Source organism: Gavialis gangeticus, unplaced genomic scaffold, assembly GCF_001723915.1.
Source record: "Gavialis gangeticus isolate Ggan-Ray unplaced genomic scaffold, GavGan_comp1, whole genome shotgun sequence".
Taxonomy (NCBI): domain Eukaryota; kingdom Metazoa; phylum Chordata; order Crocodylia; family Gavialidae; genus Gavialis; species Gavialis gangeticus.
Genome location: NW_017729032.1, coordinates 125,291,837 through 125,304,306, shown reverse-complemented (window position 1 = coordinate 125,304,306; position 12,470 = coordinate 125,291,837). Strand labels below are relative to the sequence as shown.

Sequence of the window (12,470 nt, the reverse complement as noted above, 5' to 3'; positions counted from 1 at the left end):
TGTTCTGTTACAGGTTTAAAACAATTTCTGATCACTTAAACTGGTTTATGTGTAACTTCTCTCCCTAACCTATAAAACCAAACACACTCTACAGCAGGGAGAGCCAACCATTTTAGCAGGCATGCTGCAAAGTAAGCTCCACTCCCTCCCCAAGTGCCACTCCAATCCTTTTCCCCTACTGATGCATCGCTCTGCATACACCCTCCTCCCTGCCCTATCTGCTATCTCCATTGCTTTGTACTACCCGCCCCACCTCCCACCCTGGCCTTATGTGCCTCAGTTCTCTCTGCTTCCAGTGAGATCTGTTGCATGCCACAGGCTGACCACCACTGCTCTACAGCAAGGCACAAGTAGAAAAATGGGGACACTGGCAGTCCATGCTCAGGAACTGAGATAAGAAAGAAGTGATTAAGACATGCTCAGAGACTCTCAGGAAAAGGCCCAGGGCTCACTGTACATAAGAAGACAAACATCCCTCCCTGCCAGTCTGACCTGGGGGTGGGGAAATTCCTTCCTGGCCTCAAATCTGGTGAGTGGTTTCATCCCCAGTGGAAGAGCAAAACCCTCTAACCTAATCAGATGACTGACAGGTTTTTAAGTTCCAGCAGGAGAACAAGTCCATTGAGATCAAAACTCCTATCTTTTAGCTCAGGCTACTTTCCAATGCATCAGAGGAAAGTGTAAATAACTAACTAACCAACTCAACCAGCCTATAAAAGTACTTATAGGAAGAATGATGGGAATTCCAGGCATGGGCATATGACCACTTCAAGCCCAGAAGCACAAGACTACTGGGCAATCCCTGCACAAAGTGAGAGTTACTTCTCAGCCCCAACATGGATATTGTAAATACTTGAATGCACATCCATGCACTAATTATTGAAGCTGGAATTTTTTATCCTATTGGATTTGTTCCATAAACTGATCAAGTTCCATACTGAAGCAGTCCACGTTCTTCACCCCCATTACTTTGCTCAGACCATTCCAAAGTTGTACTCCTCTAATGGTTAGAATCAACAGGCTGGGCAAAGCAATTAGAAGAGTCCAAATGTAGCCAATTCATGTTCACTGATCTCTGAACATGATTTCTGCCTTACTGAAAACAAGTTCTGACAGTTTCACCTGTTGTCCCTGAAGTGCTCTATCATCTGTAAGGGTACAGGCACTGGGAAGGACAAGAGGTTCATAGAAGGGACACTTCATGTTCTGACAGAGGTTCCCAAACTTTTTACTGCATACCCCCTACCAGCTACCCATGTACACCTACCAGCATACATTTTATATTTTAACTCCTTGTATGCTAATTATAATGAAAATTAAATCTGCCATTACACAATTTCTCCTACGTACCCCCCATAAATGTTTTGTGTACATTTCCCTTTTCCCTAAAAGGGAGCTTTCAGCCCTCCTCAGGTCCCCCCTTCCCTTCCAGAACCGCCCAGTTCCTCACCGTGTGCCGTGCTTCCCCAGTTCGACTGCCCCGCTTCCTATGAGCTTCCTGTTGCACGGCTCCGGCCGGTGCAAGCCGCTCTCGGCCTTACTATTCAGTCTTCTAGCTTCTGGGGCCCCGACCCCTGTTCTCACAGCCCCTCAGGGCCTTACCCTTGCCCCAAAACGTGCGAGAGCAGTACGTGCCGGCGTGCATCCGACCCTCCGGGCTCTCGCCGGAGTCCGTCTCCCATCCCGGCTCTTCCAGTTCCGCCCCCCAGATCCTTGGCCTCGGTGTCTCCTTTGTACCGCCCTTGCCCGTCTCACACCTGGAACAGGTGAGTGGGTGCCCCGCCCTCAGGGGCCGGGGGGGGGTCTGTCACTGCGGGTGCTCCAACCCCACAAGCCTTGGAGCCCATCGGCTCATTCACCCCCGCACAGTGGGTTTTAAAAAACACCACTTCAATTTAGGGCTGATTAAACCCCGGTGTCGTGCACACACCCTGCTGACCTACCTGCTTCTCTGGCAGGGAGGGGAGGGCGAGCTGCCAGTGGACGGAGCGGTCCCTGGGCTGTGGGGGGGGCTGGTGCTTCCCTCTGCGGCAGCTGTGCCCCCCCTAGGCAGCACCCACCTGCGGACACCTGGTTCGGATGGCCCTAGGGGGCACCGCAGCTGCAGAGGTAAGCACCAGGCCCCGCACAGCTCAGGCAGGTGGCTCCAGAGCGGGGAAAAAAAAAGATCAGGCTTGCCGCTATTTTTGGGCGGAGCCTGCTTTCCCATAAACTAAAGTACAGAGGTAACAGACTAGCACAGAGGTCCACAAGAGATCTGGTTTAATTCAGCTCTGAAAGTTTCAACAAAGAAATTTCAACAAACCCAATCAGGGATCATTAATTAGAATATTAAGATTACTAGCCAATTGCGCATCATAAATGACAGATTTAAAATAATGAAAAAGTGGTTACATGGCCACCCCCCCTTCCACCCCTGCCCCCGCTCACCCTTTGGGGCTGGCCATGTAAACACTCCCTGTACCGTTGTCACCTCCTCCTCCAGCCACTGGCATGGGGGCTCCACCTCCTCCCCTGGCAGCAGGGCTTCCCCTGGCCTCGCCTCTGAACCCACCACCTACCCCACCCTGCCAGCTGCTGGGTGCATGTACACCCACCTCTGCCTCTTCCATCAAGCAGCAGGGCTTCCCCCCGCCATCCTGCTCTCCCTGCGAGCTGTCGGATGCATGTGCCCCCATGTCTGCCCTCTGCCTCCTCCCCGTCTGGGTCCGCGCAACCAATCGGCAGCGGCACATGCGCAGTTGACCAAAAGTGTTACAGACAGACAGACAGACAAACAGACAGGCAGAATAAGCCCTTAATTATATAAGAATGTTTACCAACTATCTATACATAGTAAGCATAGGCTGGGAAGAAACTTGGGAACTTCTGCACGACACTTGCTGTACTGATCATCTGCGGGACTGTTGGGAGGACCCCCTGCTGTGCAGAACATGAGCCTGGCCAGGTTCACTTTGTGGCAGTCAAGACCCATCCTGTAAGATTATGCTTCTTCTCAGCTATTAATCTTGCTTTGTCAGTTAATCAATAAACTTCTCACATTGGTTGGAATGACACAAGAGTCTATTTGAGTTTTTCACCTCCCACCTCGATTAAAAATCTGTTAACAGGGTGGTGCTGGCCCCAAGCCAACACACCCTTTCCCTCCAGGTGTGACTCCAGCACACCTTGACCACTCTGAGCACCCAATGTAGCTCTCTAGTTTGCTAGTAGCTCTAGCCCTCCCATGCAAACAGCAACAGCAATCCTACTGCCTACCTCTGTGAAAAGAATGAGCCAGAGAATGGAAACCACCCAGCAAGCTGCAAACTGGACCCATACTGAGGTGCTGGACCTCATCATCATCTAGGGCGAGTTGAAAATACTCACCACCACTGCCAAGGGCTCAAAGGGCAACAAGCAGCACCAGGTAGTCTATGAGCGCATTGCCTCAGTGCAGCTGCATGCAACAAGCTTGCTGGGTCACGGTTTTGCCCTGGTGAGGCACATGTAGCAAGCCCATTGAGTCTCTGGCCTGGGCTCTGCCCTGGTGTGAGTGAGTACTAACCCAGTGTGGCATGCAACAAGCCTGATGGGTCTCAGCTGTGTCCTGATATAAATACTAACCCAATTCCCTCAAAGCCAATACCAATTCAGTGAAACACATGCAAGGTTATGGTCCTTTTTTATATTCTTTTTTCCACTCCTTTCCCTGTACTTGTCCCCTGTACCAAATCACTTCAAACTGCTGGTTTTTTTTTAAAAAGACTCCCCACCCTCCTGTGGTTCTAACTGGCTCCTGCTGGCTACAGAGTGAGAGAAACCACATGGTAGTTTCTCTGCCTCTGAGGCCCCCTCTACACATAAAGCTAAAGGTGTGATGGGATCTAACATGCAATTCATACAATTGCGCCTCCTGCGATGCCACTCATGCATGGCAGGAGGGGCAATTGTGGGATCATGCACCTTATTGCTGGTGCAGGGAGTGCTCAATCCTGAGCTCCCCCTGAACTGGCAAACTCCAGCAGCTAGAAGCCCCACATACCGCAGCTGAAGGGCTCCCAGCCACAGAAGCATCCCTGGGGCTGTAGGATAATTAATGAAGATTCCCCCACCCCAATGGTCAAATGATCACCATGATCCCCAGGATCTGGGGGTTTCCCACAGCCATGAGCTCTTACGGATCGTGGCTGCCCGCACCCCTTCAGCTTTGAGGTTTTATGCAGAGTATGGTGTACCCCTGCGGCTGGAAGCCCTGTCAGCTATGGGGTTCCTAGTCGCAGGGGAGACCTTGCTATGTGTGCACATTAAAGCTCAATAGCAACCAGCTCTAAAGTTAGCACACATTTTTAAGGTCTAACTTTATAGCTGGCTGGAGCTTTTTATTGTGTGTGAGAGCTACACTGCATAAGTAGCTGGTCTCCACGTAATTGTGCAATGCCACCCTCCCCACTACTCTCCCACCCCAAAAAAGGGATAAAGGCTGGGCTCCTGTCCACGCGCCTGCTCAGCAGGCCCTCTAATGGCAGTTTAATAAAATCACAGAAATTTACAGTTGCAAGGCACCTCAGGGGGTCATCTAGTCCAACCCCCTGCTCAAAGCAGGACCATCCCCAACTAGATCGTTCCAGCCAGGGCTTTGTCCAGCTGGGTCTTAAAAACTTCCAAGGATGGAGATTCCACTACCTCTCTGGGGAACCTGTTCCAGCGATTCACCACCCTCGTACTGAGAAAGTTTTTCCTAATATCCAATTTAAACCTCCCTTACTGCAACTTGAGACCATTGTTCCTTGTTCTGTGATCTGTCACCACAGAGAACAGTCTAGCTCCATCCTCTTTCAAGCCCCCCTTGAGGTAGTTAAAGGCTGCTATCAAATCCCCGCTTAGTCTTCTCTTCTGCAGACTACATAAACCCAGTTCCCTCAGTCACTCTTCATAAGTCATGTGCCCCAGCCCTTGAGCCATTTTCGTTGCTCTCCACTGTACTCTCTCCAACTTGCCCATATTCTTTCTATAGTGGGGGGCCCAAAACTGGATGGACACTGTACTCCAGATGTGGCCTTCTGGTGCAGAATAAAGCGGAATAATTACTTCCCTTGATCTGCTGGCAACGCTCCTACTAATGTAGCCCACTATGCAGTTAGCTTTCTTGGCAACAAAGGCACACTGCTGACTCATATCCATCTCATTGTCCACTGTAACTCCCATGTCGTTCTCTGCAGAGCTGCTGCTTAATCAGTCAGTCCCCAGGCTGTAGCGGTGCATGGGATTGTTCCATCCTAAGTGCAGGACTTTGCATTTGTCCTTGTTGAACCTCCCAAGATTTCTTTTGACCCAATCCTCCAATTTGTCTAGGTCACTCTGAATCCTAGCCCTATCCTCCAGTGCATCTACTACACACCCCAGCTTGGCATCATCCACAAACTTGCTGAGGGTGCCTCCTAGGCCTCCCAGTTGTGCAGGTCTCAGACAGCATTAAGCCTTAACCTGTGACTGCTCTGAAACTGTTGTAATTTATGACAGCAACCTTCAACAGATTTAAAATGTTTTAAAGGTAACCTGTAACAGCACCCTAAGGTACCACCCTGCCCTGCCCTTCTGCCTAACTTCAGACTAGCATAGCTAACTATCTCTCTCTAGGATAGGCATCCTATTTCCCACTTCTCAGATTTTTTTTATCTTATGTTTATATCCTTTTTCTAAAGCAGTGGTTCTCAACCAGGGTGCTGCATGGCCCCTCAGAAGTGCTGCACTAGCAGTGGCCAGGTAAAACTGCCTCATGCACTACCCCTGCATTAGGGCTCCCTAATCAGCCTAAAGCAGGCAGCAGAACCAGTCCTGGATGTACCAGTCCTGTCTGCTTCTGCTTTTGGGAGCAGCATTGGGGGTGCTGGACCATAAATAACTGTACAGCATGAGGCAGCTCCTGTCTGCTTTAGACTGATCAGAGCTCTAGTGTGGGAGAAGCGTGCACATGCGACACAGCCCTTCATGGGCTGGCTTTGCAGTGTGTAGCCCTTCTGTTTCAGAGCCCTTCCCAGCAGCAGGATCTGGCTGGGAAGCACTGAAGTAAGCTGAGGCAGCACCACTAGCAGTTTGCAGCCAGGAGTGCCACCACATTCAAAAAGGGGTGGTGGGGCATTTTAATCCTGAAAAGGTTGAGAACCTTTTAGCTGCAGATACACTACATCCTGGAGGCACATAAAAAACTCATTGCCAGTCAGCCTTAACATTGCAGTGAATATTAGCAATGAATGTCCGTGTTCTTATTTTGAAAGAGTGACATGATGGGACATGACGGGGGAATAAGCGGGACATGATGGGGGAATAAGCAGATTGTGGATCATGGTGAGGGCATGTAACCCCCTTCAGAGAGACTTCTGAGCTCACAGGCAGGTCAGCACAGCTCCTGCCAGAGCCCTGTCCTGTGAGCTCACCAGCTGATCAGCAAAGGCTCTGGCTGGAACCACTGCTTTTCCACAGCCCCTAGAGCTCAAGGTGGATGTGTTACCATCATTCACCTTTCCCCTCCCTCACTAAATTCAGCAGCGGGGGGAAACAGGGGATGAGCAAGTGGTGGTGCACACCCCCTGGGCTCCAGAACTGTGTGAATGCAGTTTTGCCAGCAAGCAGGAGTTCTTTTCTGTCTCCAGAGTGGTAACAGCTGCCCTAAAAGACACATTTTTTGCTGGGAGAAGCTGCCTTCTGCTGGCCGTTCCATCAGTGACTGAAAAGTGAAATCTTTTCATTCACCGTATCGAGAACCCACACTGATGAGATGGTGAGCTCACAGAAGAGCTGTGGAAGGAACTGCACTGACATGCTGGTGATCTCAGAAAATTCACTGTGCCACCACACCCCACACCCTGTGATCCACCCCCAGAGGAGTCCTAAGGAGAGTGACACAGCATGGATGCTAGGACATACTTCCTTCTCACTCAGCAATCCTCCTCACCTCTCCATGCTCCCAGTAAGGTTGAAGAAACAATCAGAAGAGAGGACACGTAACTAACAGGCAGGAAGTATGCCATCTACCAGGTAAATGCAACAAGTGGGATGAAAGATTCCCTCCTTCATTTTAAAAGGCTGGGGTAGGGAGAATGGGATCTGAACAATCATCAACTGCACAAGATGCTTGTGAAGCTGTGAAGTGACCCATTCCTTTCAATGGGATGTTTTCAGATGACTGAAAACTCCCTGGCAGATAGCTGACAGGTATGCATTGCCCCAGTTTTCTCTAAGAGGAGTGTTCTCTTTCTGCTCCTCAATTCACCCCTATGCACCAAACCTGATTACTTCCACCTCACCTATCCTATCCTCTACACTACAGGGCAAGGGTGGGGAATAATCTGGGGCCACCAGCCACATAGGGAGTTTTCTTGAGCCGTCATTGGCTGGTACCCCTCTCCCCCCTGCACCACAGCTCATCAAAACTCCCTACGTGGGATAGGGCCACAGACAGATGGGGAGCAGTGTCCGGGAGTAAGATGGGCAGGTGGGGCTAGATAGACCCCGGGATCTCAGGCAGTGACAGTGCAGGGCCAGGGCCCAGGGCACAGCCATGATCCACTGCCCACACACCCCTGCAACAGGGGCTAGTTCCACGGGCAGGGGCAAGCAGGGAGTGGATTGCAGCTCGGCCCTGGCCCCAGCCCCATACTGTCATTGACCCAAGATCCTGGCCCCGGCCCCAAACACAGCTCCCCATCCACCTGATGCCCTGCCCATCTGGCTCCCAGCTGGTCTCTGTGGAGACCCCAGGATCTCAGGGTGGTGGTAGTGCAGGGTCAGGGTACAGCCTCAATCCACTGCCCGCATGTCCCTGCCCACAGAACTGGGGCTCTGCTCCAGCCCAGGCCTAATGCTGTGACTGTCCCATGTTCCAAGAGTATCCATGAGGCCAGCTGGGAACCACATGGGCAGGGCATGCGGCCACACAGATGGGGAGCTGTGTCTGGGGCCAGGGCTGGGGTCTTGGGGTGGTGAAAGCGCAAGGCAGGGGCCAGGGCAGCGCCACAATCTGGAACCCGCACCCATCACAGGGGCATATGGGCAGTGGATCGTGACTCTGCCCTGGGCCCGGCATCATGCTGTCACTGCCCTAAGACCCCAGAGTATACCTAGCCCCGTCCGCCTGTCTCACTCCTGGATGCTGCTCCATGCCAGCACACGGCCCCCATACAAGCCACCTGGCTGAGCACCATGCCCATGTGGGTCAGCCCCAAGTGGTGGGTGCAGGGCAAACAGCCCAGGGCGTCTGGGCAGTGGGGCAGTCTGGCAGCTAGGAGCCACTGCCACTGGTCTGCTGGGAAATGGAGTCCAGCCACCGCACTGCCCCAGCCCCACTGCATACGTTGGGGTGGCAGGACCAGCTGCACGTCAGGGCCTGGGCTGCCCCCGTGCCTGGGCCAGGCAAGGCCGAGGGACCTGCTGTAGGCCAGACAAAGCCTCTCGATAGGCCTTATTTTGCCCATCCCTGTATACAAGCTGTTGCCTTTTTAACTACAATGGCAGTGCTAAGGCAGGTCAGGCCCCTAGTTTGCATGCAATTCTGCCAGCAAGCAGAAGGAGTTTTTTTCTGTCTCCAGAGCTATAACAGCTACTTCAAAAGACATTTTCTGCTGCAAGAAGCTGCCTTCTGCTGGCCGTTCCATCAGCTACTGAAAAGTGAATCTTTTCACTCACTATATCCAGTGCCATTCAGCCAGCACAACTTTGTACTGTACTGTATTTTATGGTGTGCAAGTCAATGCATTGTATAAGTCAACCCCATATTTCCACTCAAAAAAGTTAGGATTTTGGTAGATTCTGTGTATAAGCCGCCCCTGCCTCACTGGGGGTGTGGCACGAGGGTGACTAGGTGCGCTGGCAGCGGGAGGTGATGGGGACAGCATGTGTGGTGCTGGAAGCCCAGGCAGGCTCATGTGAGAATTGGATTGGGCATCTCCGAGTTCAGACAGCACCCAGTTGGACCTGGGGGGTGCGGCCGTGGAAGGAAGGGCTGCCCTCCCCCCACCCCTCATTACAGCCCACTGCTCCAGACTGCTGGCAGCTCACCCCTCTGCCATTGGGGGGTGGAGGGGAAAGCAGGCAGGCTAGCTCTGACAAAAGCTGGATTAGGCCTCTCACTGTTCCTGCCTTCAGCAGGCTCCTGTAGCCCTCAGGATGCCTGATGCCACACAGGAAGGGGCTGCCTCACCCCTTCCCTTACTTCCCTTACACTGGCATTTACACAGAAAGGTTTGCTCTCAGGGAAATGTTTCTAAAATTAGCACTTTTCCAAAAGTACCTGGTGAACTGAAGAATTCTGACAGGGAACAACAATGTGTACAGGAGACCACCAACCAGGAGACCAAGGGATGACAAGGTCAAATGGTCATAAACTACTGCGAGACCGTTTCAGGCTGGACATAAGGAAGAATTTGTTTACTGTCCAAGCCCCCAAGGTCTGGAAAAGTCTGCCATCGGAGGTGGTTCAAGCACCTACTCTGAACACCTTCAAGAGCAAATTGGATGCTTATCTTGCTGGGATCCTATGACCCCAGCTGACTTCCTGCCCTTTGGGCAGAGGGCTGAACTCAATCTTCTGAGGTTCCTTCCAGCCCTAATGTCTGTGAAATCTATGAAATCCCACAAATCTGCTAAAGCTAAACTTGAAGGGTTTTTTTCCACCAAAGTTAATTCATATTAGCAGAAACTGATGTAGAGGTGTCACCCAGATTTTTTTAAATGTGTTCATGTACACAAAACTAGGGCTGCAAGGCACTTGGATTAAACAGACATAGCATGATTTTGTCCCACCTATATGGGGAACTCCAAGTCATGTTCTACGGTGGTCTGAACTCACCGTACCTACCTGACAATTAGTTTCATGGATTCTGCTTTTGGTTCAAAATGCCTTTTCATTCTAAGCCTCTGACCTACTACTTTTCTAGAGATTTAGTTTTCAGGCTGACAAAGAAAAAAGATAAAACTTTTTCTCAGTCTAAGATTAGACTAGCTTTTCAAAGTCCAAAATAAATGTTATACATCCTGTTGATACTTATTCAACCAGCGCAAATATTTTCACTACCTGATGCTCTTCGTATGTATTTTAAATGTTTTATTTTGCTTTGTAATTCAAATAGGCATTAAAAACTTCAGCTTGGCAGCAGTAATCAAAGATAGCCACATTTCCTAGTTTCTATAGACCGAGAACAAAAATTTAGCATTGTGACATATGCAGGATCGCCTTTAATCGTGACCACAAGCACTGGGCAGTTTTCTCAAAGACCTCATCTCCAGTGAGCATTTGCTTGGCTTACACATCCTTAAATTTCCACCTTGACTTAGTCTAGCAAAGGCCTCTAGCAGGGAATTCAGCTCATGATTTCTTTTGCAAGTACCATTTATACTACTTTTCCGAATAAAATATGTTTGCCAACTGCAATTAAGCTAGAGTTTTTACCAATACAGCTACAATCAGCTAGGATCGTAAAGTGACCCAGGCATCTCAAAGGGATGTCTCAGATGTCTGAGAAGTATGAATTGTTCTGTTCTTCTCAAACAGCAGTGCTTCCTTCACGCTCCAAAACAACACAGTTATGCCAGAAAAGACCTTAAGTACAGGCTAGGACTAACTGGATATACTTTTATACTAGTTAGGAAAAACTGGTGTGCTTGGCATTTCCTTTAACCCCTATTTGGAAGTTTCTACTGCTATGCACACTTACAAGAAACAGCAAGAAAGCTGCCCTCGTCTGCCCTCTATCTACAACTTGCAGTTTCTTTTTTTTCTTTAACAAGTATAACTATCAGCTAAAAAACTTCTCCCTCACTCTAAGATGCTGGGTTACTGGGCTGACATCCCAAGAAGATGTGGGTGTAACTGAACACAGGGGTAAAGAGCCACAGGAGTACACATGCTACTGTCTGGGTGATGCTGCAGCCAGGATGGAGCAGGAATGATGCAAGAGGCAATCATTGCTGTGGGCGGCATCTGTGCAGCTGGTCCAGCGAAAGTCTATCTTTACTTTCTACATGTCTTGTCATATCATCTGGAGAAAGTGAGCTTCAGCTCACAAAAGCTTGTGCTATATCTATAGCTGTATCAGCAATTCTCAACCAAGGTGCCAGGGCTCCCTGGGGTGCCACCAGACCTGAGGTATGAAGAGATAAGCCAAGTATGAGGAGATAAGCAGATAAATAAAGGCTCAGGCCCCCAACTACCCAGCACCTCTGCATGTAGATAAGCATCCTAATATATTAATTAGCTTTTAAAACTGTGTGCCACTCAATTTGCAGAAGTTACGGAGAGTGCCAGAAGTCCAGTGAAGGGTGCCTCAAATCCAAGAAAGGTTGAGAGCCACTGTTATAGACTAACCAAACTGGGGGGTGACTGGGCTGCACCAGTGCTCCTACATCAACCCAGCAATCCTGATAGAAAGGGTCTTCTTGCTGCTCAGCTTAGGATCAAAAAATGGGGGGGAGAGGGTTGCCTTCCTCTGTACCAGGGCATGGCCCCTTCCCTGAGGTATTCACCCTTGCAGCAGCAGCAGCAGGGCGGAGTCCCCCTGGGGCAGCTGCAAGTGCGATGCCCTGTGCGAGGAGACCAGGACAGGCATGCCCGTGCACAGGGCGGCCTGGAGGGATAGGGCTAGAGCAGGCGACCTGGGCGGGTCCTTCCCAGCCCCGCTCCTCAACGCTGCCAGCCGCCCCGCCCCCCAGCCAGGCAGCTGCCCAGTGCAGCGTGCGACGGGAGGGGCCGCGTGACCCCGGACCCCGCGGACTGCCTCCGCGTCACAGCCCGCGGCGGGGGACGGAAAGGGTTCTACCCCGCCGCAGGGGGTGACGGGATGAGGAGGGGCGGGGAGCTGCCTCTCGGCTTCCGTCCGCTACCTCCGGGCTCGCAGGCGCCGCTCGCGTCACCGCCCCGAACACAACCCACTCCTCCCCGGGGCATGGGGGAGGGGAGGGCGCGGTACTTACACAGGCCGCTGCAGCCGGCGCTGGTGAACATGGCCCCGCAGGGGGGAGGTGCCCGGCTCGGCACGGCCCCGCCCACACCTTTCGGCCCGCGCGGAGCCGGTGGCTGGTGTGACCCCCAAGGAGCCTCAGCCGGGCCGGGGTGCCGGCGCTAAGGCTGCTGGGAAGGGCCAAAACAGGGGCCCAGCGGCGGCGGGGCCCGCGCGCGCCCCCTGCCGGCTGCGCCGCCTCCATGCATCAGCCGCGGCGGAGAGAGGCGCGGGGCGGACCCGTGTGGCGGGTGTAAGATAATGCGGTCGTTTCGACCTTTCTGCCGGTTACGACCAACAAGGGTAAAAGTGTTCAAGAGGGACCAACTCAGACAGTTGGAAACATTGTTGTGAGCAAGATTTCGGGTTTAAAAACCCTTCGTCCAGCTGAGAAAGCCTCTGTAGTTGGTGTGTGCTCTTAGCCATGCTCCCTCAGCAGGGACAAAGGGTTTTTAAAACCAAAAGCTTGCTCAGAACATTTTTTCTTTGGGTTCTGAG

At 51.6% G+C, this 12,470-nt stretch overlaps 1 protein-coding gene across 1 annotated transcript in view; it reads right to left on the bottom strand.

Moving 5' to 3' along the window:
• Nucleotides 1-12,103, bottom strand: part of UBAC2 (UBA domain containing 2) — a 222,902-nt gene extending 210,799 nt beyond the window's left edge. The window contains exon 1 of the mRNA XM_019524275.1: nt 11,947-12,103. Coding sequence (XP_019379820.1) covers nt 11,947-11,977 — 31 coding nt within the window. The 5' untranslated portion in view covers nt 11,978-12,103. The remainder of the gene's footprint in view (nt 1-11,946) is intronic.
• Between the last annotated feature and the right edge of the window lie 367 nt (nt 12,104-12,470).